Source organism: Molothrus ater, chromosome 16, assembly GCF_012460135.2.
Source record: "Molothrus ater isolate BHLD 08-10-18 breed brown headed cowbird chromosome 16, BPBGC_Mater_1.1, whole genome shotgun sequence".
NCBI lineage: Eukaryota > Metazoa > Chordata > Aves > Passeriformes > Icteridae > Molothrus > Molothrus ater.
Genome location: NC_050493.2, coordinates 2,690,984 through 2,718,628, shown reverse-complemented (window position 1 = coordinate 2,718,628; position 27,645 = coordinate 2,690,984). Strand labels below are relative to the sequence as shown.

At 52.9% G+C, this 27,645-nt stretch overlaps 1 protein-coding gene across 1 annotated transcript in view; it reads left to right on the top strand.

Annotated features, from left to right (window-relative positions):
• Positions 1–26,562, top strand: part of MPRIP (myosin phosphatase Rho interacting protein) — a 72,615-nt gene extending 46,053 nt beyond the window's left edge. Inside the window, 14 exon segments of the mRNA XM_036392390.2 lie at positions 1,159–1,227; positions 1,457–1,546; positions 1,980–2,089; positions 6,347–6,935; positions 7,819–7,935; positions 10,877–14,731; positions 17,529–17,676; positions 18,269–18,386; positions 19,294–19,453; positions 19,543–19,662; positions 20,140–20,226; positions 20,866–21,028; positions 21,358–21,443; positions 25,682–26,562. Coding sequence (XP_036248283.1) covers positions 1,159–1,227; positions 1,457–1,546; positions 1,980–2,089; positions 6,347–6,935; positions 7,819–7,935; positions 10,877–14,731; positions 17,529–17,676; positions 18,269–18,386; positions 19,294–19,453; positions 19,543–19,662; positions 20,140–20,226; positions 20,866–21,028; positions 21,358–21,443; positions 25,682–25,753 — 5,784 coding nt within the window. The 3' untranslated portion in view covers positions 25,754–26,562.
• Positions 26,563–27,645: the final 1,083 nt, after the last annotated feature.

Here is a 27,645-nt window from a genome sequence, read left to right as displayed (position 1 = left end):
TGCCCTTCATGACAGTGTTTGGTGCTGTGGTCAGTCCTGTTTCTGGCAGCTCACTCTAACATCCTGTGTTGGCTGCATATGGAGCACCTCTCGGTGCTGATGGAGCCCCAGTGTCCTGGGTAGATCAGTATTGGGCTTCTCTCGAAGGGGGAATTGCTGTTGCTCTGTCCTGGGAGGTTTCAAAGGTGGATATCATATTGTGGGTTTCTAGGGAGCCAGGGCAGCTTGGATGGCAGCACTGGTTTCATGTTCCTGTTCCCTATTTATTACTCTCGTCTCCCTTGCGACCCAGCGACCTCTTTTGTGTCAGAAATGAGGCTCAGGTAAAGTCTCCTGAGTGCCAGGGAAATGGCAATAAAAAAACAAATAAATAAATGGCTCTGAGGGAAGCAGCTGGTGCCACTTCCCTGCTGCCAGTTCCCAAAGGGATGCAGGATGTTCTGCCCTATTGGAGCCTTGGGATTGGGCACTGATGCCAGGACAGCGTGGATGGCCCTGGCTGTTTGCAAACCACCCCTTCCCTGCATCTCCTTCCCTCCTACTCAGCTCTCAGGGAAAATGAGGGCAGTTTGCCTGTGGCTGGGGCTGGCCCAGGCTCTGCTGTGGGTACCCCTGGGTCCAAGGACACATCCATAGACAGCCAAAGGGGAATTGGCAGCTGGAGCAAGTGCTTTATTGACTGAAAGCTGCCTTGGGTGAGCCTGTGCTGGAAGCATTCAGGAGGCAGATTTGTATAGAGCAAGGGCTAGGAATAGACTCCCAACTCAATTTCTAGGTACTGTAGATAAAATATGAATGTCTTAGTACTTTTTTTTGTGCTAAAAAGGCTTTAAGTGCAGTCCCTAAAAGCCTCATCTTGCAGTGGAGCTAATGGGGAGGCTGCCACTGCCCCGTGGCTCTCGTGGTGTCACTGTCACGTGCAGCATCTGGTGCTGTGTAGGGTGGCAGCAAACCATCACTGTCCCTTGCACTGCTGCCTGTTTGGGTTCCCCTTTCCCATGGAGTGGCCTTGATGAAGCCATGTGTGGAGCTGGCAGGGACAGGCATTGAGCTGCCTCTTGTAGGCCGGCTCTGATGGTTGACCTGTGACAAGCAGCTGTGATTGTGGTGGTAGGGAAGGAGCAGGATTGTAACTGCTCCATCTTTGTTGTTTCCTAGTGGAAGAAGCACTGGTTTGTGCTGACTGACCAGAGCCTGAGATACTACCGGGATTCAGTGGCAGAGGAGGTGAGTGTCTTCTGTCAGTGTTCAGCCCATTACAGGGCAGCTCCTGGTGCTCCCAGAAGGATCCTGGGCAGGTCACTGCCTCCCTCAGTGCCCCCATTCCCAGATGCCAAAGTCCTGGAAGCCCCTTCAGGGCTTTGTGCTTCTCAGGGGCCTGCTGTGCCTTCCTCCAAACCCACCATACTTTGGGGCTGCAAAGCTTTGTTGTTTATTTTACCTCTTCCCTCTGCAGGCAGCTGACCTGGATGGAGAAATCGATTTATCCACGTGCTATGATGTCACTGAGTACCCAGTTCAGCGGAATTACGGCTTCCAGATCCACGTAAGGGAAATGTGGGGAGGAGGAAGAGTCCAGCTGCAGGACAGCTGATGGGGATGCTTGTCCATGACAAGGGGAACATCTCCCCAGACACCCAAGAGAGGCCACTCAGCATCCCCCCACAGTGCTCCAGAGAGCTGTGCCTTGGGTTTGAGAGCCAGTTTTTTGACTGTCAGAAAAGGAAGGGGGAAAGTGAAGATTTTGTCACAGCCTTAGAGTCTCACCTATGGCAGAATCATCCTGATTGCTGGGAAATGCCAGTTCCCACTGGGAGTGTGCTGGGGGACAGAGGGGCTGGGTTTGACCTCTGTGTGGCCAGCAAGCAGTGCCCTAGCACTGGGGGCTTGGGAATGGGTGCAGGGTCGTCTTGGGGAGTTGGGAAGCTGCTGTGGTGGGTGCAATCACCTGCTCTGAGCTGTTCTTTCTCTCTCTGTAGACAAAGGAAGGGGAGTTCACCCTCTCTGCCATGACATCGGGCATCCGCCGCAACTGGATCCAGACCATCATGAAACACGTTCGCCCCACCACTGCTCCTGATGTAACAAGGTAAGGGGGGCTGTAGCAGCCCTTGCAGCTCTGTGGTTTGCTGTGCAGGAGTAACTCATCCCTCATCCCTTTTCTTTCCTCTTTCTGAGCCTGTCTGTTCCTGGAAGCTGCAGCTTTTTCTCACATCTCTCTGAGCTTAATTTGGATACGCGTTGTGGGGACGCTGATATGCCGAGTTATTCTTACACGTGCAGATTTCAAAGAGGGTTGAAAATGTGGTTTTAATTTGTGTGTAGGAATATGAAACACTGTTCCTATATCAAGGCTCCTCTGGATTCCCACCAGGTATTGTGAAACCACTTGGATTCAGTTGTGCTGGGTTCACCCTTTCCTCTGGCTACTGTTCAGCACGAGCTGCCCAGCCCCTCCATGGGTCACAGCAGCAGGAGCTCAGGGTTCAGTTTAGAAACCGTTTGGCTCTGATCTATTTTAAACTCCAGCCAGGAAATCATCTTCCCTCCTCTTCTGATCTTGCAGAAAGCTGCTGCAGCTTGTCCCCCTTAAGCTGTAGTAATGCTGGTGTCTCCTCCTGCGTCAGTGCCAGAGGAAGGGGACCTCCTGCATCACAGAGTACCTTCTGTGGGCGCTTCTGGCTGCGTGTTCAGGGTGTTTGGCCTCCTCACAGCTGTCTGTGCTGGCCACACTCATACAGGCCACTTCTTACAGGCTGTGTGGACACAGCTACACCACTAACTCCATCTCCTGTCCTTACTGTAGCTGCAGCCAGCAGGTTTTTGCCAGGTTTGTTCCTGTGTTGATGGAATGGCTCTTCTCACCCAGTGCTGTTGACCTGGAGGTGCTCGAGCTTCTCCTTCCCCATCCTGCTTAGCCCTCAGCCATTGTTTTCCCAGCCGTGCCCGAGCTCTGGTGGATATCACAGGGGTCTCATGGAAGCCGCCTTTCTCCTCACTCCTGTATATGTTTGATTTCCATGCAATCCCAGGAAAAACTTCTCTTTGAAACTATCCGTGCTGAAGCCCAGGTTGGAAAACTGTGTTCTCTCCTGTATTAACGTTCTGTGGTTTGTATATCTTGTGATTCACTGCATGCTCCTCCTTTTCTGCACCTCGGATGGAAAGTCCTGCAGTTTCCATTTATTTTTCTTTCTTTTCTTCCCCCCTTCCTTTTTTTTTTTTTTCCTTTAAATAAAAACCAGAGAGAAGGGAAGAAGCAACCTGGTCTTGACCCTTGATTTCCCCACACTGGTATCTTCCGATGTGACTAGATACGAAGATGAAGACCAAGGAAATTTGAGGGGACCTCTCTGCCTTTAAAGAGCCAGATGTATTTATGGTTGCTCACAGGTTACTGCAGCACGATAGCCCTGTGCTCACTGTCTGCACCTGCTCCAAGCCCACACAGAGTGGTTTCACTTGGCTTTCCCTCTGAGAGGGTCCAGGCGCAGGTCCCTGTTGGGCAGTAACTTGTTCCACTGCACAAACAGACTGTGAGCCAATCCTGAGCTGGGAAAAGGGAATGATGTGTGTGTGCTTCTGTGGTTTCCCACCCAGCTGGTGCCGTGGGTTAGTCACGTTGCTGGAGTCCTGCTCTGTGTGTGCAGCAGGGCTGTGTTCACTGGTGCCTGCCTGGCAGCCCTTTGCAGCAGTGTGGGGTATCCCAGCCCATCCCACCTGGCTTTGGGATGCCGTTGCATTCTGCACCAGGGAAGCAGAGGGTGAAGGGGGCTGCTGGAAGGACAAACTGCCCAAGGCTCAGCATGGAGGGGTGCTGGGTGTTGGCACAGTGGTGGGGTGTTGTGCTCAGTGTGTCAGGAGGGCAGCAGTGCTCACCCACCTCCAGGGATGGTCCCACACACTCCTGCAGCCCTCAGATGTGTCTCATTAACCTGCTGCCGTGGCTCCACCCAGCCAAACACTCCTTGTCTTGGTTTCTTGAGCCCTAATGATGGTTTACAGTGCTGCATGTGTCAGCGCCCGGCATGGGCAGCAGATGCTGCACTGCTCCCTGCCCTCAGCAGTGCCCTGCAATCTGCAGAGGCACTGCTAATTACAGTCTGCTAATGATGATGGGGCAAATAGAAGATACCCCCATGAACGAAAGTGGCTGCTTCAGAACTGGATCCATGTTGAGCTCCCAGCCCTTGTGAGGCTGGGTTCCCCAGTGCACCCCAGTCCCCTGCAACCTTTGTGCTCTTCTTGCCACAGCGTGCTCAGCTTGCAGCTTGCACCACTCCCAGCCCTATTAAAAAAAGCTTTATTATTTTAACCTATGAATACCATTGGAAGGCAAAGATCACCCCCTTCCTGTGTGATATGAATTAATTTCTCTGTGATGGAGGAGATGTGAAATGATTGAGCAGAATTAATAGCCGTGGGGCACTTGCAGGAGATGAAATGAGAAACTTTGGGTCAACCTCCTGAGTGTCTTCACTTCGTTCCCAGCAGCCATCCCTCTGCTCCCTGACCCACATCCCCTGCCCTTTGGAAAGCAGCAGAGGAGAAATGAGCTCTGGTGAGAGATGTCACCTCTAGAAATGCCAAGGTTCTTCCACGTGAGATTTAGAGCAACAAAATATCTGTGTCCCAGCACCATATGCAGGCCTCAGGACCCCAATTTCTTTCCTAACACTCCTCTCCATTTTAAGACTCATTCTCATCTCTGCTTTACTTTAAAATGCAGCTGTAATCACTAACTGACTCCAGATTGAGAGCCTGGCTTTGGAGTCGTGCAGTATCATGGGTGAGGAGCAGTGACATTTCATCGTCGTGCCTTCTGGGTTTATTTTATTAGCTGCAAGTGACAGCACAGAAGAAGGAATTATCTCTGAGCTGGTTTTAGCCTGTAACTGCCAGAGTCTCTCAAAACCCAGCTCTACTGAGCCTGTGGTTTGCTGCTGGATGACAGTGCATCGGAAGATACTAGCCCACACAGAGCCACGTCTTCTGCTCCATCCTTTGTTTTGGGCATATGCACATCCATGAGGTTCTTGGCTGGGGGCTGGGGTGTGTTTCTCAGGTGGGAGAAGCTGTGATGCTGCTGCTGCTGCTGCTGCTGTTGCTGCTGTTGCTGATCACAGTAGTCCCTGTGCATGTGGTCCCGTGGGTCAGAGTCTGTAGAGAAGGGCCCAGTGAGCTGCTTTCCAGATCTTGCACAAAGCTTGTTGAGTCCCTGCTGGAGGCTGGGGATGCTGTGGTTGTATTGGAAGGAGGGAGAGCCAGGAGTCAGCCTGAGCAGCAGGACTGTGCCTTAGGAGGCAACTTTTGGAGGTTTGGGTAGCAAAGAGAGTTCAGCAAGTGCCCACTACTCCCTTGGGACAGGCTTCCTCCACAGACTTAGCATACTGCTGTTTTCTGGTTTAATTTCGATCTGCATGTTACAGGGCTGGCATGTCCGTATTTAATAAGCTAATACTGCATTATGGATTATCTGTAGGTTAGAAATGGTATTGCCTTCCCCTATTAACTTTCCCTTGCTTGATGAGTATGTCTCCCCCCTCAACCCACCACCCTCTAACTCAGAACTAAAAATCATTCCTTGCTTGAGAAATTGGCATTTTCAGTGATTTCTGTGATGTGTTGAATAATGTGCTCTCCTTGCTGCACTCACCCCTGCCCATTGCAGGGAGCTGCCCAGTGCCAGGGGGGCTGCCCATGCTGCCTGTGGGGCTGGGTGCCCCAGGGAGGTCTGTGCCTTCAGTGCAGATAGTGGCACGGAGAAGTTATGGACCCATTAATACTTTTCCAAGCTGAAGGGGAACCTTAGCCTTGTTTCCCATGACTCTCAGAGCTGCTCTGTGCTTCTCCACCCCACAGCTCCGAAGCCAGCCTGGCTTTGGTGGGATTGGTGGCATCTTTCCCACAAGCACGTGACTATGGCCATGCCAGCTGGGGTGTGCATGGAGCCCCACAGCCTGGGAGCTGGAGGAGCTGTTGGAACCTCTGACAGCACAGTTTGGGGTCGCTGCCTCAGCCGTGGGTCGCTGCTTGCTCATGGTCACTGGCCCCAGTGTGGCTGCCGAGGAGGAACAAGGTTGGGATCAGCCACTCTCCGGGTGCCAGGTGTCCCAGGAGCAGCTGGGGCCGCTTGCACCAAGGCTTTGCACACCAGCACATCCTGGGCAAGGGCAGCACCAGCTCCTGCGCCCGAGGGGAGATGGAGGGGCAGGGGCACCCACGTGGCATTGGCTTGGGCTTCCAGCAGCCCTTTCCCACCCGGCTCTTGGAGGCATGCATGGCAGCGCCTGGCTGTCTCCAGCACCCACTGACGCTTTCCTTCACCCTCTCTCTGTCCTCACAGCTCGCTGCCGGAAGAGAAAAGCAAAACAGGCTCTTCCTTCGAGACCGGTCCAAAGCCGAGCGAGAAGCCGGATGCGGAACAAGCCGAGCTGGACACGGAGCAGAAGCGGAGCCGTGCCCGGGAGCGCCGACGAGAAGGACGCTCCAAGACCTTTGACTGGGCTGAATTCCGCCCCATCCAGCAGGCCCTGGTGCAGGAGCGTGCCAACGCTGCAGACTCCTCCAGCAGCAGCGGCTCGGCCGCCTTCCCCAGGGACGCCGGAGCTGCCGACGCTGACCCCGGGGAGCTGGAGCGGGAGCGGGCCCGGCGGCGCGAGGAGCGGCGCAAGCGCTTCGAGATGATCGATGCCGTGGACGGGGCAGGGTCAGAAGAGGCGCTGAGGATGGAGGTGGACAGGATCCTGCCTGTCCCTGCAGACATCAAACCACAGAACGTCCACGTGGAGATCGAGCAGCGCTGGCACCAGGTGGAGACCACCCCGCTGCGGGAGGAGAAGCAGATCCCCATCACGCCCCTGCACCTCGCCCACACCGAGGACCGGGAAGAGGGGCTGGCGAAGCAGCACCTGACCACGCTGCTGGAGAAGGAGGTAAAGGGGTGTTTAGGATGCAGGCTGCCTCCCAGAATGGCCTTCAGGCCACTGGGGTGACTGTAGGGAGCCTGATATAGGCTTAAAAATAGCTATAAATATTCCTCCTTCATAATAGCAACTAGTAGGGGTGCTATAGGTTCCTTGGGGAGCTGGCAGGGCACAGATCTGAATCTATTCGTGTTCAGCCCTGCCAGTAGCTTTCAAGTTTCCCACAGTTGCAGAAGGGGCTGTTCTTATGGCCTGGTAATTCCTTACCCTCCCAGCCCACATAGCCTGATTTGTGGTGGTTGTAGCCAGCCTGTCTCTGACAAAATGGGTACAAATTCCAGCTCCTAATCCTCTGTGCCTCTGCAGCTATAGACACTTGTGTCTGCATTTATAAACTGCCAGGAGCTGTAGCACACAACACAAAAGTTCCCTTTTTGTGGGGCCTACATCGAATAGTCTTAAGATTTTTGGAAAAGAATGGAGGAGACTCAACTCACTTGGAAGAGTTCTGTGCCCTGGATAACAAAGGTTGTTGTTAGCTGGGATTAAGGTGCATTAGTGGGAATGAAAGGGGTAACCTTTTCTTATGGAGTAACCAGGAATATCACCGAGCTGAACTGGGCTGGGATTTGCCAGGGTCGTGCCTGGCACAAGCTGGTGCCGTTCATCCTTTGCAGCAGTGAGCTTTACAAATTACACTATTGCATAAATAAGTTCTTTCAGAGGGGAGGGATTTTCCTGGCAAAATGAAATCCAGGTCCCAGAGCAGAGCAGAGCAGCGGTGCCATCAAAAGCTCCGTTAATTCTGCTCTGTGTCCCCTCGGGCCACTTGTTCGTTATGGCTGATCCCCTGCCCACTCCCTGGACGCTGTCTCTGTTCATGTCCCTTCAGCTGGAGCAGAAGCAGAAGGAGGCCCTGGAGCTCCTGGAGCAGAACCGGCACCTGCAGGATCAGCTGAAAGTGGCTCTGGGCCGGGAGCAGAGCGCCCGGGAGGGCTACGTGTTGCAGGTAGGAGAGCAGGGAGGAGATGGAGATCCATCTTCCCTGTGCCCCAGGGATCCCTGGTGGGCTTCCATCTTCGGTGTTCATGGGGACATCCTGGGTGACCACCACTGAGCTCCCGGAGATTTGACCTTCTTGCAAACGTGGCTATTTCTGTAGCACTACCAGAGTCATCTGCTTATGGAAACCTCTGATCTGGGATGGAGTAGAAGGTAGCATTACCTGTTAGCATTCCCAAGGGAAAGCAAAACAGAGCCAAACAGATGGGACTTCAGTGAAGTCCACCTCCGATGCATCCCATACTGTATTTGCCTTTGCAACAGCTGTTTCTCCCTTTCTGTGCCCCAGATTCTCCCCTCAGGCAGTGGGGTGCCCTCCAAGCTTTCCAAGCATCCTATAGCCCACCAGTTGTTCCTGGCTGGGGATTTTGTCTGCCCATTACACAGGCAAACACAGGACACTCAGATGTATCTCCTGGGCACATTCCCTGCAGCCAGAGTGGGATTTGCACTGGGATGACCTGTTATCTTGGATCACTTTGGTGGTTTCTGCTGTCACAAGATTGCTCAGCAAAGCCTTGAAATGAGTTTTGGAGGATCTGACAAAAGAAACAGGATGGTTTTTGGGAAAACCTTTCCTCCCCTCATCCAAACACAGGAGGTTTTTTTCCAGCCCTTCCTCTGGGAACATCCGTGCCTGGGGAGAGTTGTGGCACCTGCAGGGCAGCTCCTGGCTGCTCTCAGGGGTCTACAGTCCTGTTCTGTGCAGGGGCAGCATTTTGACCTGCTCAAATCTACTTGACCAAACTGGCTGTGGATCAAAGTGGCTGCGCGCTGCCGCACGCTGCACTCCCACGGCAGCAAAACCCAGTGTCAATGCCAAACCTTGCATCCTTATTTCTCACAGGAAAATTTTCCCTGAAGAAGTTGCACAGGCAGTGGAGCCAGCCCAGGGAGGGGGACATCTTGCCTTCCTTGCCCATGATCTCCCAGGAGGAGTAATTAATTCATTTCTGGAGTCTCCGAGCTGACAGTGCCTGCTTGGAGGAGTTCCATTTTCACTTGGCAGAGCTGGAGGAGTAACTAAGTCCCACTTCCCTGGGGTAGAGGTGTCTGACCTCCCTTTGCCTGGAGCCTGGAAAAATCAGGGACTGGGGATAAAAGCTGGATGCTGAATCCACCATCAGATTGAAGTTGGCCACAGTGCCTCGATACGAGGAGGGATGGTGAGGGGGACAGCCTGCAGAGAGGCTGAGCTGCAGAGAGAAGTGACCCAAACTTGGACCTGGAAGTTGGAGAGGGTTTTTGGAAAGGTTGGAGGTTTTTGCCTGCTCCAATCTAATTGTTCTGGGGATTTCCCTTGTGTTTCTTGGGAACCAGAGGGATTAAAGTCCTATTGTAGAAGGGAGTAACCCCACCAAACCCTGCTGGGGTGGAGAGATTGGAGCCACTGGGGGAATTCTGCAGCCAAACATCACAGCATTTTTTGGACAACCCCTCTGAATTTCATGCTGCCCACCCCATCATGCCTGATTTTGGGGAAGTTCCTGCATTGTCTATTAGGAGGGCTGATAGAGAAGCCTGACTGCTGCCAAGCCCATCCCTCCTGAGCTGCCCGGGAGGCACCAACCCCTCCTTGGCAGCCTGACCAGCCCCACAGGGACCCCCATGCACTGCCTGTTCCGTGAGGCAGTGCTGAGCCACCCCTCCAATGCATGTGCCATGCACTGAAGCCTCTCTGGCCTCGTGTAACCCCTCTCTTGCTCTGAGCTTCCTCGGGATGGGGCACCCTAACCTTAATCCCTACTAGGAGAAACACCAGGAGCTCCTGCTCCTGGCAGATGGGCTGGAGACATCACCTGCTCCGGCCACTGTGGGTGGGAGGGGGCACGTACTAACCTGTCCCAGACAGATATTCTTGCATGTTTTTGGTGTAAAGCATGAAATTTAACTTAACATAACTGAGTGTCACATCTGTGGGCTTTCCTTAATCAGCAACCAGAGTACAGCAAGGCAGGCCAAATTCCTAAGCTTAACGCTGTGCTTCTCTCACCTCTTCCTGTCTGTGTATTTTCTTTTTTAAGATACATAATTTCTGTCGCCTTTTGCATGACGCTTTCTGTGAGTTTTCTCTTTGCATGCTCCATTGCTTTGGTTTGAATCTCACAAAGGTTGGTTTCTTTCATTTTTACATTCTCATCACACCTTTTCCTTCCCTCCATTTGTCAGGCTTTTTATTTTGTCCTTTGTTGGTTTATTTTATTTTGCAGGTAGAGAAATTAGATCCTCCCTAGCCCTAAGCTTTAGCATAACAGCATCTCTCTAAAACCATGAGCAGCCACTCAGTCCTGTTTGGCCGGCACAGAAATGACATCGCCACCATGATGGCTGGCCCGTCACCCCATGTATGGGTGGAATGTGATGTCATTTGCTGTCACCTCACTTTCTGTTGTTGCTTTTGGTTGGTGGACTGTATTACCTGAACTGTGCACTTTTTGTTTCACAAACAAACAAACAAACTTGCTAAAAAAAAAGCAGTTCCTTTCTCCTCCACCTTGTTTCATCTCCTCCTCCTCATCATCCTTGGCATTTTTCTTTTGTCTGTCTGTCTCCGTTTTGCTGCTGGTGTTTCTTTTTCATTGTTTTTTTTATTCTGTTTGAGTTTGGGTTTATTATTTTTTTTCCATTTAGCCTGTTACTGTACAGCTGTTTTGATGTTGTGGTCAGTGTTTTCTGTTACTGGAAAGCAGTTGTCGCTCATTAAAAAAAAAAAAAAAGTTGGTCAAACAAACCAAATTGTGCCAAGAACAAATCATCCCAATTGGAGCAGTGAGTAGCAGCCAAGTCGCTGTGAGGAACTTTTCCATGGCCTGCCTGGCCAGAGGTGTGACACTCAGAAGGGAGAGCCAAGAGTGTTACTAATCTAGTATTTAATCAATTTTTTTAAGACCGAGGTGGCCGCCTCGCCATCAGGTGCCTGGCAGAGGCTTCACAAAGTCAACCAAGACCTCCAAAGCGAGCTGGAAGCCCAATGCCAGCGTCAAGAGGTGATCAATCAGCAGATTCAGTCGCTGAAGCGCAGCTACGCCGAGGCCAAGGACGTGATCCGGCACCACGAGGCCGAGATTCAGAGCCTGCAGGCGAGGCTCAGTAACGCGGCGGCCGAGCTCGCCATCAAGGAGCAGACCCTGGCCAAGCTCAAGAGCGACCTGAGGAGCGAGAAGGAGAAAGCCAAAGAGCAGCTGGAGGAGTGGCAGCACGGTGAGGCCGCGCTCAGCTCCCAGCTGAAGGCCAGCGAGCAGAAGCTGAAGAGCGCGGAGGCGCTGCTGCTGGAGAAGACGCAGGAGCTGCGGGACCTGGAGATGCAGCAGGCGCTGCAGCGGGACCACCAGAAGGAAGTGCAGCGGCTCCAGGACAGGATCGCAGACCTCAGCGGGCAGCTGAACGCCAGCGAGCAGGCACGGGTCCTCATGGAGGAGAAGCTGCAGAAGAACTATGAGGCTTTGCTGGAGAGCTGCGAGAGGGAGAAGCAGGTTTTGATACGGAGCCTGAAGGAGGTGGAGGACAAGGCCAATGAGTACGAGAATCAGCTGCAGAACAGCGAGCAGCAAATGGAGATTCTGCAGAAGGAGAAGCTGAGCGCCAAGTTCGAAGGCAGCGAGCTCGTCCACCAGCTGGAGGAGCAGCTGGCCATGAAGGAGGCCAGCATCCAAAAACTTGCTGAGCACATCAAGGAGCTCGAAAGGGAGAGAGATCAGATCAAGTGCCGGTTCCACGAGCTCATGAATCAGGTGGCTGAGTCGGATAATGAAGTTGCAAAGCTACAAGCAAAGTTGAAAATGGAAGAGACCAACTACCACAATCTGGAGCAGTCGTTTGAGGAGATGTCTGATCAGTTCCGGGGGGTGCAGGAGGTGCTGAAAGAGAAAGAAGAAGAGCTGAGACATGTTAAGGAAATGCACTTGAGAATTGTGGAGAAGAAAGATCAAGATCTCAGTGAGGCTTTGGTTAAAGTCGTTGCTTTAGATAGCAGTTTAGAGGAGGCTAAAGTAAAGCTAAAGGCCAAGGAGGAGGCTTTAAAGAAATTAGCTAGTGTGGGCACAAGTCCATGTGCTGAGGAGGCAGAAGACCTTGGCCCCAGTCTTGAGGTGGACGAAAGTCATCCATCCCAACTGGGGCAAACTCAGGATGTCCTCCCAGCTCTGACTTACGCACTGAAGGAGGAGGAGGATGAGGTTCTTGAGACCAGTCAGAGGCAAGTGGAGGAATTTGGCTCCCCATCTAAAGTTGTAGAGCTCCAGGACCAAGAGTTGGTTCAGAAAGCTTTAGCAAAGCCTGATGTAGGAATCATGGGGGCCAAGAGGCAAAGGATCCGTTTTTCAAGCATCCAGTGTCAAAAATACATCCATCCAGATGGATCAGAGAAAAACTGGACAAGCAGTACCTCTTCAGACACAAGCCAGGACAGATCTCTGTCTGAAGAAAGCATGTCCTCAGAGCCAGCTCTGGGTTACCCCTCATCAGGGACCAGTGATTCTGAGACTTATCTCTCCATCATCCATTCCCTGGAAACCAAACTGTACATTACAGAGGAGAAGCTCAAAGATGTGACGATGAAGCTTGAAAGCCAGCACGGTCATAACCAGGAGACGCTCATCGCCCTCCACCATCAGTGGGCCAGCACGGAGTCCCAGCTGCGGGAACAGCTTCAGACCAGCTTGTCCCAAGTCAATGCTTTGATCTCACAGCTGGAGAGCGAGAGGCAGGAAAAGTTCAAGCTCATAGAAAGTCACGTCAGCGAGCTGGGAGGTTTCCAGATGAAAAACGATCAAGCGCTGACTTGCTTAGAGAAGTGCAGGGAGCAGCTGAGATCCCTGCCCAAATCAGACAAGGATCAAGAGGGTGATTTGTTCCTTGTTACTCTGTCTAGCATGGAAACAACTTTATCAAATGCAATCCAAGCCTTGAGCGGAGCACCAGTCCCATCAGAGTATCAGCAGAGTGAAAGCCTCACCACGGAGAGCCCCGCTCCAGAAGGAGGGGATCTGGGAGAAGAGGAGCACATCTCCAAGGAGCAGCAAGCAGATGTGTTTGACACCGGCCAGCTGAGGTGGCTTTCTGAGAGGGTGGCATTTGAGGCCTCTCTCATCAACCAAATAGCAGAGTCTTTGAAAAACGCGAGCTCTGAGATAGCCCAGCTTCTGAGAGAGATCCAGGGAACGGCCGAGGTGGCTTTGTTGGAGCCAGCAAGTGTTTCTCATACAGCCAATGATTTGGCCAGCGTCCTGTCTAAAAAGCTGCTGCTGGAAGGGGAGTTTTGGAGCCAGGTGGAGGAGCTGAGAGCACACTTGGGCACTAGAGAAGGAGAAGCTGAGGGTAAAACAGAAACAAGTTTGGGCATTTCCCCATGTTTTCTCAGTGCTGTAGCAGATGCTACATTGATCAAGGCAGAACTTGGGTTTGTTGCAGAGAAAATGAGAGAATCTTTTCATCAGAGGTTAAAAGCAATTGAAGAAGAGCTCCATAATACCAAAACAGCTCTCCAGCAGCACAAATGCATGTTGGAGGAGATCATCAAAGCATACAGGACTCCTGAGTTTGATGGAGTTATGCACCAGATTTCTGAAGCACTTGAAATACAGAAAGATGCTTCGGAAAGAACCCAGATCTCTTGGGATGGGAGCCGTGTCCAAATGGTGCCGTGCCAGGAATTAGCCAAGGTGGAGGAGACTGGCAGTGCCCCAGACCGTAGTAGTGAAGCTCTTGTTTCCATTCAGGAAGATCTTGCCCAGCAGCTAAAGGACAAATCCAATGTTCTGAAGGAGATATCTGTTGCCTTACTCTCTCTGCCTCCCGAGGAGGCCGTGAGAGACTGTCAGAAGCTCCTGAAGATGTCCCAGAGTCTTTCCTACCATTCGTGCATGGGAGACCTGGAGCGGTATTCGTCTCTGTTAGTCCACGATGCCATTGTTCAGGCTCAGGTTTGTTATGCCGCTTGCAAAGTCCGGCTGGAGCACGAGAGGGAGATGAAATCCTACAAGGAGTCCCTGCAGAGCATGGATGCCCTGTGCCAGGAGCGCGTGAAGACGGTGTCTCTCCTGCGGGACGAGTACGAGGAGCTGCTCAGGAAGCAGCAGGGCGAGTACAGCGAGGTGATCGCCGTGCTGGAGAGGGAGAACGCCGACCTCAAGGCAAAGGTGTCCCAGCTGGACAACCAGCGCAGGCTCCTGGAGGAGGAAGGGCACGAGCACAGCAAGAGCTTGAGCGAGCTGCAGGGGCGGTACGAGGAGGAGATCCGAAACGTGATCGAGCAGCTCAACAGGACCGAGGATGCCCTGAAGGCCGAGAGGGTGGAGGGGCTCAACCAGCTGGACGCCGTTGTCCGCGACAAGCAGAACATGGAGCAGTATCACCTGGAGCAGATGCAAACGCTGGAGGAGAAGTTCCAGGCCAAGATCAAGGAGCTGCAGGTCATCCACGGCGAGGAGCTGCAGGCGCTGCAGGAGCACTACAGCCAGAACCTGCAGCGCCTGCAAGAGACCCTCGATGAGTACCAGAGGCAGCACCCGGAGGCGTCCCCCGCGGTGGGCCCGGGCTCTGGGGACGCCTGGGTGGCCGGAGAGGGGGGTGGCACCGGGCAGGACCCTGGCAGCGACCCGGACTCCATGCACGGCCTGAGGGAACGCATCCAGGAGCTGGAGGCCCAGATGAACGTCATGAGGGATGAGCTGGAGAACAAACATCTGGAGGGGAACGCTTCCACTTTGAGGGAAAAATACCAGAAAGACTTTGAAAACCTAAAGGTCTTGATATGTTTAACACTTACTGCCTTCTGCTGCTGAGAATGTGGGAGGGCACGTGCAGTCCCAGGGTCTTCAGCCATCCCCTGAAACAGCCAGCATGCTGAAACAAGCCCCAGGGTATTATCCAGGCCTCTGTAAAGCATGGTGTTTCCTTTTCCTCCATGCTAGAGTATTCTAAATGCATTGCTCAGGGCTTGGGAAGGTGGATTTCCGGAGGTGGTCTTTGTGTGGAGAGGGAGAGAGAGAGTTTCAAAGTAGCTTGATAACATCACACTCTCCTTCAACACGAAGACCTCAGTGTTTCTCCTACATTTTGTTTGTGACTTCCCTCTAAAAGCATTCCTCAGCTCTGTCTTTCCCAGTCTGATCAAATCTCCAATCTGTCTCTGCTGCCTTCAAAAATGCAGGATGAAATGGAAACTTGATGCTCTCAAAATGTATGTTCCTAGGGAAAGTAGCTGCAAACAGATGCCAAATTCTGTAGCAAAGCAGATCTCCACTGCAGGAGGCTGCAAGGACCATGCTGGTGTTGGACACAGTAATTCTGTACACAACAAAGAGTGCACAGTTACAGAACATCCAGGTGAGGTGCAGAGAAACCCACTGGCAATGAAATACCACTGTTCAAATTGCCCCACGAGTCAGGCTGGCTGTAAAACTGGTTTGAGATCATCCAGCATCTAAAAAAAAATGGGTTTGGTGGTTTGCTTTCCCTAGGAAAGCATTCTCAGTTCAGAAGTGAGTTTAGGGCTGTAGAGGACTCTGGCAGCACCAGGGGAGGCTGCCAGGTTGAACAGGAAGGCAAAAGGGCAGCGATGCAGAGGCTGTGCCAGTGAGGCTCTCACAGACCAGTTGCTCTTAAGAATCAGCAAAAATGTGGGAGAGCTTGCTTCCAGCCACAAGATCCAGCACACATTTGAGCTGGAGGTGAAGTGTGGCTCAGCTCCAGCCAAAAGCTGGTTTTAGCCTGGGAGAGCAGTAGTTTTGCTGAATCCCATTGGAATTAAGCAGTGCTGGTCAGAAAGCCAACCAAGCAATTGGAAGCCTGCCCAAACTGGAGGCTTGAATGTGCTTCATTCTTCTCTTAAGAACCTGATGGAGAATGTAATATTAGTAGCACAAACATAACTCCTCAACCTGGAGAAGAGAAGGCTCCAGGAAGACCTTGGAGACCTTTCCGGTGCTTAGAGGGGCTCCAAGAGAGCTGGAAGGGACTTTTGACAAAGGCATGAAGTGGCAAGACAAGGGGGAATGGCTTTTAGATGAAGGAAGGGTATGTTTACATTTATTATTAGGAAGAAATTATTCCCTGTGAGGGTGGTGAGGCCCTGGCGCAGGTGGCCCCAAGAAGCTGTGGCTGCCCCATCCCTGGAAGTGTCCAAGACCAGGTTCAAGGCTTGGAGCAACCTGGAATAGTGGAAGGTGTCCCTGACCATGGCAGGGGGTGGAACAGGATGGGCTTCAAGGTCCCTTCCAACCCAAACTATTCTGTGATTCTATGAGATAGTGATTTGTACACGTGGATTTATGGCAATGCATTTACAATACATTAAATAGTGAATCTACAGCCAGACCTATGGTAGAGTATGCACCTTTTTCTTCCAAAATTCGAGGTGTTTCAGGAGTTGGACTTGATGATCCTTGTGGATCCCTTCCAACTCAGCATATTCTATGATTCTGGGTGTAATGAAGAATCCTGCAGGGCTGCTCTGTGCCACAGCCAAGTCCAGGCAGGTTCTGGCACTGAGTTAGGAGTCTAAAAAAACAAATAAACAAACAAGGCTGGGAAAGTGAAGAATGCTTCAGGATTAAAAATTAAATGTGAGGGAAAAACCCATCAAAGCTAAAAATTGGAAATGAGGATTAGGTGTAGGTAACAGAGCATTAGCCAAGAAGGTGATGCTGAGGGATGTATGTTAGTGAGGGTCAGTGGTGTTGGACTGTCATGAGCACTTTTGCCACTGGGTGAGTGAATTTGTCCCCCTAAAATTTCCCATGGGGTCCCAGAGGTGACAGTTCTCACTTTGCATGGAAAACACTGGTGTTAGTCAAAGGGAGCTCAGCTGAAATAGGGAATAAAGCCAGCCTGTGTCATTAAGGGGTAAAGCCCTGTACAGTGCTTGGCATCAGGTTTTGTCCCAAGCTGCCTGATGGGGCTCAGCACCTTGTCCCCAGTGTGTGCCCCTTCTTCCCTCGTGGCTTGGGCCTGCCTGTGGCTTTGCTGCTCCTGTCCGTGTCCTGCAGCCGTGTGTCCATCCAGGATCTGATATGCTTAGGCTGGCAGCTGAGCTGGGAACAGAAGGACCAGGCAGGAATTCAGGACCTCACCCCTGGTGAATCCCGACTCCCCAAATTGCTCCTCCTGTGTCCTGGCTCGAGTTCTTTCCTAGTAATTCAATTAGCAAGTAATTTTCCCTGCAGCATTTATAGCAATACTTGGTTGGGAATTAAGATCCTGTTGCTGTCACGTCATCTTCCCTACACCCAGAGGTTGAAAAAAACAGGCATTGAAAAGAGCAGAAGGGGCACAGAAGGGTTTTTTTGATTGTTTTTTTCCATATATTTGCATTCCCCAACTGGGTGTGCCCCTGTGCATCCTTTTCCCTGGAGCTGTCAGGGGTCAAGCGACTGCAGAGCAAGCCCTGACCTTTGCGAGGTCCATCGTGCTCCTTGGCTGGGGGAGCAGAAGATCCCTGCTGGACCTGAGGAGCTGAGCTGTGGCTCCTGGTGGGCTCCCCACCGCCGTGGCACCGACCCTGTGCTCCTGGGCCAACCCTTTCCCCTCCTCCCTTTGCAGGCAACATGTGAGAGGGGCTTTGCAGCCATGGAGGAGACGCACCAGAAGAAGATCGAGGACCTGCAGCGGCAGCACCAGCGGGAGCTGGAGAAGCTGCGGGAGGAGAAGGATCGCCTGCTGGCAGAGGAAACGGCTGCCACCATCTCAGGTACCAGGGGGACCCCATGGTGGGGCAGGACAGTGGTGGTGGGGACACGGGAGTGGTGTTGGCTGCACTGAGGAGCAGGGCAGGGATGGGGTGAGGGCTGGGTGGGCTGCACAGGGAGATGGGAATGGGCTTGTGGGAAAGATGTTTTAGGTGGAGGTTCACCTCCTGGTCATCCAGGTTTGGTGCTCATCTCCTGGTCTTTCTCCAGGCTTGGTACCCCTGTCTTTGGTTGTTAGACAGTCTGATCTGTTTTGTATTCCAGTTCTGAAAGGCATTAATGATTCCTGTGTTAAATTATTGCCAATTCCACACTGAATTAATTCTTCAGTGCCCCAGGGAATGTTGAAACACTGGAGTTCAGGGGCTCTACATTAGGAGTCCCACAGTCCAGGAAACAATGTGTGAAGGGGACAATCATTTGGACTCTGTTCAAAAGCAGGATTTGCAGAAGCCCCTTCGCAGCTGGGGCACAGACTGAAAGGGCCATGAAGCAGTGGGAGATTTGCAGGGATGTTTTGTTCCTTTAAGAAATGAACAAAAACCCAGCTGTGGTTGGGGGTGCTGGGTGCTAACCCTGTGCTGCCCCTCGCAGCCATCGAAGCCATGAAGAACGCGCACCGGGAGGAGCTGGAGCGGGAGCTGGAGAAGTCCCAGCGCTCCCAGATCAGCAGTGTCAACGCCGACATCGAGGCCCTCCGAAGGCAGTACCTGTAAGGCCATCCCTGTCCTCTGTCACCATCTGGCAGGGAGATCATGTGTGGGGGGCCCTCCTCTCCCATTTGATTCTGGCGATGAGTTTGGGGTTATTTCAGGGGCTTCTGCATCCATCAGAGCCTCCTGGTTGCCCGTGATCTTTCAGGCTTCAGGTCAATGTCTGCACATTATACAAAACAGCTCCTTTATGGTCCCCAGAAGTAGCAGATGGGCAGCCAGTGCTGCTTTTCACACAGCTGCAGCAGCAGGGTTGTTCAAAAAGTGAGGAGAAAGCTCTGAGTTTTCCATGGCAAGGCTGTCCTCCCGTGGGAGCTGAGCAGGGCTGCCTGTCAGCCTTATCAACCTTGATACGTCTATATAAGTTGGGGAGGTGTGCAAATATACCTGGTCCTGAGTGCCCAGAGCAAACTTAGAATACTGGAATGGTTTGGGTTGGAAGGGACTTAGAGCTTATCTCATTCCAGTCCCTTGCCATGGGCAGGCACATCTTCCACTATCCCAGGTTGCCCCAAGCGCCATCCAACCTGGCCTTGGACACTTCCAGGGATCCAGGGGCAGCCACAGCTTCTCTGGGCAACCTCTGCCAGGGCTTCCCGACCCTCACAAGGAAGAGCTTGGCATTGGTAGATTTTGGTAGATCTCAGCTCAATTTTTGGAAACCTGAGAAAGTTCTGCCACTTAATCTCTGAGAGGATGACATCCTGTCCCTTTTGGTGCCCAAACACGGCTCTGCCAGGAAAGGGAAGAGTTGACTTGCTCTGGGCTTGAGTTTTTTCCCCAAAGGGAATATGCAATCCTCATCCTTGGTGCTTAGCTCCCTGTTGGGTTGTCCTGGGATGCTGAAGGAAGAATGGGGATGTGTGTGTGTGTGTGGAGGGCACTACCCCCATGTGTGTTGTGCAGGGAGGAGCTGCAGTCGGTGCAGCGGGAGCTGGAGGTGCTTTCGGAGCAGTATTCCCAGAAGTGTTTGGAGAACGCGCACCTGGCGCAGGCGCTGGAGGCTGAGAGGCAGGCCCTCCGCCAGTGCCAGCGGGAGAACCAGGAGCTCAACGCCCACAACCAGGTGAGGCTCCCTGCCCTGCTGACCCTGAGCTCCGTGCTGAGCTGTGGCCCTGCTCCCCCTTCCCACAAGGGCTCTCCTCCTCTCCCCAGGAGCTGAATAACCGCCTGGCTGCGGAGATCACGCGACTGCGGACCCTGCTGACCGGGGAGGGCGGGGGAGAGGCTGCTGGGTCGCCTCTCACGCAGGGCAAGGACGCCTACGAGCTGGAGGTGAGCTCTGCAGACAGGCACGTGGGTGGGCACAAGTGCTGTGTACCCCAGGACACAGCCTGGGAGAGAGTCACAGCTGGCAGGTGTCACAGCCATCTGTCCCCAGTCGGCTCTCGTGGCTGGTCAGCACTGTTATCATGAGCTGTATGAGGCCAGGAGATTCTGGGGTCCTGATCTCCTCACCATGTTGAGCCAGACACTCACTCTTCTTCTGCAGCCCCTGCTTGTCCCTGGGATGCAATCCATGCAGAGCAGTGGGGGACAGAAACTGGGGTGTGCAGGGCATCAGCATCAGCACTGCAAGCTTGGGCGAGTTCCCCAGAGGAGTTTTCTTGTGAGAAGCAGAAGATGGATGGACCAGAGGCTTTGTGGTGCTGGCATGGGGCTGAGTCTCCAGCCCTTGGTTTGGCTGCTCTGGGTACAGAAGGTGTCACACTGTCTGCTTGGGTGCAAAGATTCTGGTTTCTGTTCCCACAGGTCCTGCTGCGGGTGAAAGAATCCGAAATCCAGTACCTGAAGCAGGAGATCAGCTCCCTCAAAGATGAGCTGCAGACAGCACTGAGGGTAATGCCAGGGGTGGTTCTGCAAATCCTCTTACTGTGCTCTGCTCCTGAGTGTCTGTGCTTAGATTTCAGCCCATTTACACCTAGATTTGAAACCATATTTAATTTTTCTCCTGAATGTAATTCAATACCCATTTTGATGTCATCAGTAAAGCACTCCATGTATCAACTTAAGGCTTACCCCACAAAGGAGACAGTGTGGGAAAACATCCCTTTCAGCCTGATTTCCCCATTTACTGTCACATCAGATCAGATTTAACTGGCACAAACAAACAGTGTTAGAGATCTGCCCAGCCTCACAGCAGTGGAACTGGTTTGCTCTGGACAAACCAAAGCCATTTCTGGGAATTCTACTTGAATTCTGTGTCTTGGCTAAAATGAAAAGCCACTAAAGCCCTGTAGCTGAGGGGCTGCAGGCACGGGCAGCACTGTGTGCTGGCCCTTGGCTCTCAGCTCTCTGCCTGTCTCCGTTCCCTGTTGGAAGCAGCTCCGAGGGCGTGAGCTGCCCTGGCCGAGCCTCTCTCCCGTTGCCGGCTCTTCTTCCATCAGCATTTGCCAAGCTCCTCTTGAGTGCATCCACAAACCCCTGGGCTCCAGCTGTCTGTCTGGCTCCATGGGGTTGTTCTTGTTCCCTTGCCAGGATAAGAAATACGCCAGCGACAAGTACAAAGACATCTACACGGAGCTGAGCATCGTGAAGGCCAAGGCAGACTGTGATATCAGCAGGTTGAAAGAGCAGCTGAAAGCAGCCACAGAAGCTCAGGGAGAGAAATCCCCTGTGAACACCACTGTATCGGGATATGGTCAGTCCTCCTCCAGCAGCTCCAAGCAGTCCTGGGTGTCCCGAGCTAACAGGGAATCCTGGAGTACAAACCCTTGTGCAGGAATGGGTCTGAGTGTAGGACTTGGCCTTCCAGCCCAAAGCTGATGGGCTTTGAAAGCCTTCTGGGGTTTTGCATCAGGAAAACCTCGTGATGCAGGGATGCCCAAAAGCCCCCTCTGCCCTTGGGGCAGCACTAAGAGTTGGGCTCATCGGGGCACTGTCCTGGGCTGGGAGGGCAGAGCCTCAGCCCTGTCCTTGCAGGAAGGCAGTAGGCACCAGGCTAATCCCACTTCTTTTGCTTCTTCCCAGATATTATGAAATCAAAAAGCAACCCTGATTTCTTGAAGAAAGACAGATCCAGTGTTAGCCGGCAACTAAGGAATATCAGGTCAAAGGTGAGCTCAGATGTCCTGCCCAGTGGGATGGCAGTGAGGAATGCCCAGCATTTCTCTTTGATGGGGATCCCAAATGGGAAGAAATGGGCAGGGGAACAAAATTAAGAATTTCCCAGCCACTAGTGCTAGCCTGGATGGTTTTTTACTGCAAAAGGACTGACTGTGCAGCCAGGCAGGGCCCATTCCCCTACTCCAGACCTTGCTCAGATGGAGGCACAAAGCTGCTCCCTGGTTGGGAAAAAGGCTGATGTTCTCCTTGTTCCTTGGTCTTTCACAGGAGGACTATTCCAGGATCTGCTCCTTCTTTTCAGTTGAAATATAGGTGGAAATGTGCACGTCATTCTAGTTGTAGTGTTCATCACTGCAAGATTTTTTGTCTTTATGTGTATCAGCAATGTCTGGGTCCTGGGCATATTTAACACACACTTTGTTTGTGTGTTAACATGGTGCAGATGGCCCTGTGCTTCTGTGATCCTTCTGTGCTTGCTGTTGATCCCAAAGCCCAGTGATGCTGTGCCAAGCTCTCCTTGGCAGCCAGTTCCATCATATGGGACTGGAGATAAGGAAGGGCAAATAATGCTGATCAGGAGTCAGCATTAAACATAGGGCAGTTGGGAGGAAGCTCAGCATGAGCAAACCTGCTTTGCCTCTCACCTGGTGTCTCTTGCTGATGTTTGAAGTGGTTGAGCCCTTGTAGGGCAGGCAAAATGCTTTGAGCTTGGTGCCCACGTGGGGAAACACTTGGAGCTCTACGAGCAGCAGCTCCTCAGCTCGGGGTGTCTGCACTGCACCCAGTGAACAGAGAGGGACTTCTGCACATTTTGGGGCAGCCCAGACCTGCTGGGCCACTCTGATGCTGGGTTTCCCTTCACCACTTCAACCCAGATCACTTTCTGTGTGATCCCCCTGCGTGTTACTTGGTGGGGAAGGAGCGGAGAAGAAGCAGGGGCAGTGCCAGGGCATCGCTGCGGGACGGGGGGGCTGGGGCTGCACCAGCGCAAATTCATGTGGGATTTATGAGCTTCTTCTTTTGTTTTTTGTTCTTTTTTTTGTTTTGTTTTATTTTGCTTTTTTCCTTCAACAGTCCGTTATTGAGCAGGTCTCATGGGATAACTGAAATGAACCCGAGTCCAGGTTCCCTGCCACGTAGGTAAACACACGGCACCCTGCCCACGGCCCAACCTCTGCATGCACTGCTCACACCTCCGTGCCAAACTAGAGCCCTCCTTCTCTCAATGACTGACTGACAGGTTTAGTCACTGCTAATTCTTCTCCTGGGTGAAGGCGAAGGGGAGGGGAGAAGCCAGTGTACCCAAGATCTGTGTGGAACAAAGTCTCTCTGCCTCTTCCCTGGGGGATGTGGCTTTTTGTCTTCCTGCTCTTCCCACCCTCACCAACACAGCTCATCGTCACAGAGAGGATTTGGACATGGTGGAGCACGTTTTCTGTTTACTGTGTTGGGAGTGTGGGACACTGAGTGTGCATGCCTGAGTGACTTTGCATGCCTCAGACTAAACTCCAGCACTGTCCAGGTCTCATAGGAAAACACCTGTTTTGCTGTTAGCCAGGTGCAGGAATAGTCTGGGATGCCTTTAAGTATACTTCCCATAACAGCCTGGAGCATGGAAAATGGTCTCAGCCACCTCAGCTGCAGAGGGAATGTCCTGGACTGCTCTGATTTCCTTTACCCACAGTTGCTGCTTTTTCAGGTTGATCCATGCCTGAGCAAGAGTTTTCCTTGCCCAGTAACTTTCTCCTCCTGCTCTCCATCCCTGAGCCTCCAAGGCTTCCAAGCTCATCCAGCAAAAGGAGGGAGCTGATAAGAGACGAGGCTGATTCTAATGAGCCAGATATCTCCATTAGCTGGAGTAATAGTGAATTTCCTGGCCATGGCAAGGACTGAGGTGGGAGCACCTGCAGAGGCAGATAGGAGAGGGGAGCTCCCAGCACGGTGGGTGGAGAGCCCCAGGAAGTCTGTGGAAGATTCCTTTATCACAGATATCATCCTACATTAGTCTCACTTCATCAGGCTCTCCTCATCAGCAACTGAAATGGTTGTGGGACTGCCTGGGGGCTGAATTTGCTGGAATTTGTGCCATCAGGCAGAACAGGCTGATGACTCCTGGTGTCTCTTTCCATCCACTGAGAAATCAGATGTGAGAACTGGAATGCATGAGCTGCTCCCATTTAAGGAGGCCCAAAGTAAACTTCCTTTAGGAAGTGTGTGCTCAGAGACTCTCATCCCAGGAGACTCTGCTGCCCCTTGGAAAGAGAGCACACAGCATTTGGAAATTCAGTCCAATTTAGTGCTTTCATTTCCATGCTGCCTGGCAAAGCCCTTCTGTGTTCGTGGGCCTGTGGGAGGAAAAACATTTCCAGAAATACAGTAACCATGGGAATCTGCACAGCCTTGGGGCAAGTTTATCATGGAGTCCTGCCTTGATAAATACACAGGAAGGAAAATGCAGCCCAAAAGTCCAACCTGCTGCTGTGGCAGAACAGTCCCACAGCCAGGGAAGGGAGGTGGCTGCCTGATAGTAGGATCATGGAATCACAGAGTGGTTTGGGTTGGAAGGGATGAAAAACCATCCAGGGTTCCAACCCCCTGCCATGGGCAGGGATACCTTCCACTGTCCCAGGTTGTTCCAGGCCCCATCCAGCCTGGTTTTGGACACTTGCAGGCATCCAGGGGCAGCCACAGCTTCTCTGGACAACCTGTGCCAGGGCCTGCCCACCCTCACAGGGAAGAATTTCTTCCCTATATCCCATCTAACCCTGCTCTCTGGCTATGGGAAGCCATTCCCCCTTGTCCTGTCACTCCAGGCTCTCTCCAAAGTGCCTCTCCAGCTCTCCTGGAGCCCCTTTGGGCTCTGGAAGGGGCCCCAAGGTCACCTTGAGCCTTCTTTTCTCCAGGCCAGACAATCCCAGTTCCCTCAGAATTTCCTCCTAGGAGCTGATTTCCATCCCTCCAGTCTGTGCCTTTGAAGGTACCAAGGCTTGGTCTGTGAAGTGAATAATGTTCAGCTGCAGCATGAATTCCTTGCAAGTTCCAAGGCCTGGGCTGGCAGGCAGAGCTGTGGGGCTGGGACAGGCAGTGGGGCACAGAGGGGCAGAGCCCTGGCTATGGGGGCTCTTTTAGGGATAGGAGGTGGCTGTGCCTCCTCATCTACAGGGACAGCTCACCACCTAATGCTGTGCTCTCCTCAATCTCTCGTGCCACAGGTTTGGGGCTGCAGGAAGGAGGGTGCTGGCATTAGGCTGGTGCATCCCCTCAGACTGGATTCAATTTAAAGCTGTCCTACAGGAGTCAGGCAATTTGTTTCTGCGTTTCTGCCCCTCTCAGTACTGTGCTACTGAGTCCTCATGTGTAGCTGATGGATTTTACAATTCCAAATGCCAGGGGGCTGCTGGCCAGCTGAGAGTTGTGCCTTGAAATCTGGATGCTGCATCTGAATTGGATCAGCCATCAGAGCCTGCCAGGCCTGAGCAGCATTTAGGAGTCCTCTTTCTAACTGTGGGCTGTCCCAGGGTGGGATGAGAGAAGGGGTGGGATGGTCACTGGCAGCACACAGCAGTTTCCAGGGTTTCCTGAGCAAATCCTGCACGGAGTGGAGCCAGGACTGTCCCCATGGTGCTGTATGGTGGGGCAGGCAGGGATGGACCAGCCTGCAGGTCCTGCTCAGCATCCTGGGGCTTCAGCACAGCAGATCCCAGCTGGCCTGCCTGGGGCTCCCCTGCTGGAATTGCCCCATCCAGCGCTGCCCTGTGAGCTCCAGGGGTGTCCTGGTTTAGGGCAAATTTGGGAGAGAACCTCCAAAGGGGCTCCTCTAGAAAGCAGATTCAAGTGGCCTCTCCCCCAACCAGTTTGGGAAAATATTTCTGCATGCTTCTTCTTCCCCCCCTTCACTCTCAGAACCAGTCTGTAAGGTGCAAAACTTATTTCTGGGCTAACCAGACGAGTGGGGACACAAGCACCATAAAGTCACCCCAGCACAGGGGGTCGTTCCCCAGTCAGCTAATCCTGCTTGCAGCATGATGTGCCTCTCATTGCTTCTGGTCCGTCGCCTGGTTCATCTGCAATCTCACCCTGTCTCCAGGCAGTAGCTGCCCTCCATAACCGTGTGTTCTCCCTCAGCATGTCCCACTAATCCTCGCCCAGGAGCCCATTCCTGCTGCCACGGCTGGGCCTGAGCGCCGCCCCCGCCCCAACTCCGCTCTCTGTCTTTTGTCTCTGCCAGAGTCTGAAGGAAGGCCTGACTGTGCAAGAACGCCTGAAGCTTTTTGAATCCAGGGACTTGAAGAAAGACTAGTTCTCCCCGCTCCGCTTGACCACGCGCACCTCCCAGCTTGAGGCAGCACAGCACCAGCACCGTTTGTCTCTGTTCCTTACGATGTCCTCGCTGTCGTTGTCCTGACGCCCCGACGGGACCCGGCGCCGCGGTGGCGGTGCCTCCCCTCGCCTCCCCAGCTCCTTTCCCTGCTTGTGAGATGCTCCAGAGACTCTGAGAGGGAGAGGAAGGGATTGGAGTGGGGTTTTCCCCCCCGCCCTCTCTTCGGCGCTTTGTAGGAGAATCCTTTCTTTACTGTAAACCATTACACTAAGTGTCAGTATTAAGGCTCAGCAGCCTGTTAATAAGCTATAGCTCTGTCGGGAAGAGCGAGCAGGGCCTGGGTGGTGTCAGCCACACCGAGCTCTTACTGCTGTCTAGAGACCCCGTGCTCAGAGCACACCAGGAGCCTGATCCAGCCATTGATCTCCACTGCATTACTTGCACCTACAAGGGGGGGAAGCTGTCGGGGAGCGCGAGTCCGTGCCGGCGCCCGCAGCCTGGAGGTACCACACTGACATCTCGCTGGACAAGGATGCAAGAAGTGATTCTCCTGCCCCGTGACTGTGCCGTGTCCTGAATGTAGGTGCCACCGAAGCCTGGCAAGCTTGGGTGGCTGCCCAGGTGGTTGTGGATGGGGAGCTGCAGCTACTGAAGTGCACCATCGAGTTGGCCCCGCCGGCGCGTCCTCGCTCCCGTCTCGCTGGTGGCCGGAGTTGGTGTTCAGGGGCCGAGCTGTAAGATCACTTTCTTGCCTCTATTAGATCAAGCCCAGCACTCTCTTTTTTTTTTTTTTTCCTTTTATTTTTCCTTTTTTTTTTTTTTTTTCTTTTTTTTTTTTTTTGCTGTTACTCCCTTCCTCTCATCGAATCCCGTGTATCCCAGGGTCTGTGCGCATGTGAAACTCCCTTTTCCTAGTCAAAGGAAAGTAGAGTAGAAAGTAGAGCCAATATTGACTGAAAATGCACAGTGCTCAATGCATATAATGCTCCTTTTTTACCAGCTTCTTGAATTCAACTCTTCTTGTCAGCAGGGCAGCTCCTATTTTAATTCTTTAATCTTTTCCTGAAATAAAGATCTCAAAACCAGTATGTGCTTCAGACCTTCTCAGTCCTAATAGCTTCTGTATTTAAAACATACAATTTAGCACCATGAGGCAGATAAATGCATACAAACCAGGGGATGAGGAGCTGGTAGCACTAGATGGTCACAGCCAGCTGAGCAGAGGCTTCCTAGAAGAAGCTTGTGCTGCTTTGCAGATGTGGAGCTTCATCCCTGGATAAATCTCAAGATGCCACCTGGAAGGTCACCAGGGCGGAAGGAGACTCTGGCACATTGGCTTCCCAGCCTGGTTGGGTGCTGAGTGACCTCTTCAGGCTGGGATGTGGAAGATATGTTGGCCTTCACCCGGAGCAGAGCTTCCTCTTGTTCTTCAGGCACGCAGCCAAGGTTGAGGCCAGCAGCTCCTGGTGCTTCCCTGCTGGTTTTGGGTCTGGTGCTTGGTACAGGTGCAGCTCTCAGAGCCCCACGGGGCTGGTGAAGCCCCCCCCAGTCCTGCCAGGCTGGACCACGGCAGCTGCCAGAGTCACCTTCATCCTCCTGGGAGCAGAATCTCTTTTTTCCAGCAGCACCCTCAGCAGGACACGGTGTCACTGGACCACGGTGGGAGTCAGGCTCTTGTCCAGCTTGTGTGGCCTTGCTATGGCCAAGTGTCCAGCTTGGCACCTCACAGCAGGACTGGGCAGCTGATCCTGCCCAGAGGAGCCCTGGTTGTCCCCAGGCAGGATGGCAGCACCTTGCAGGGGACACAGCAGCTGCTCTGCTGGGATGCTCTGTGTGCATGGAGGTCCTGGAGGTGGGAGCAGGGCAGGAAA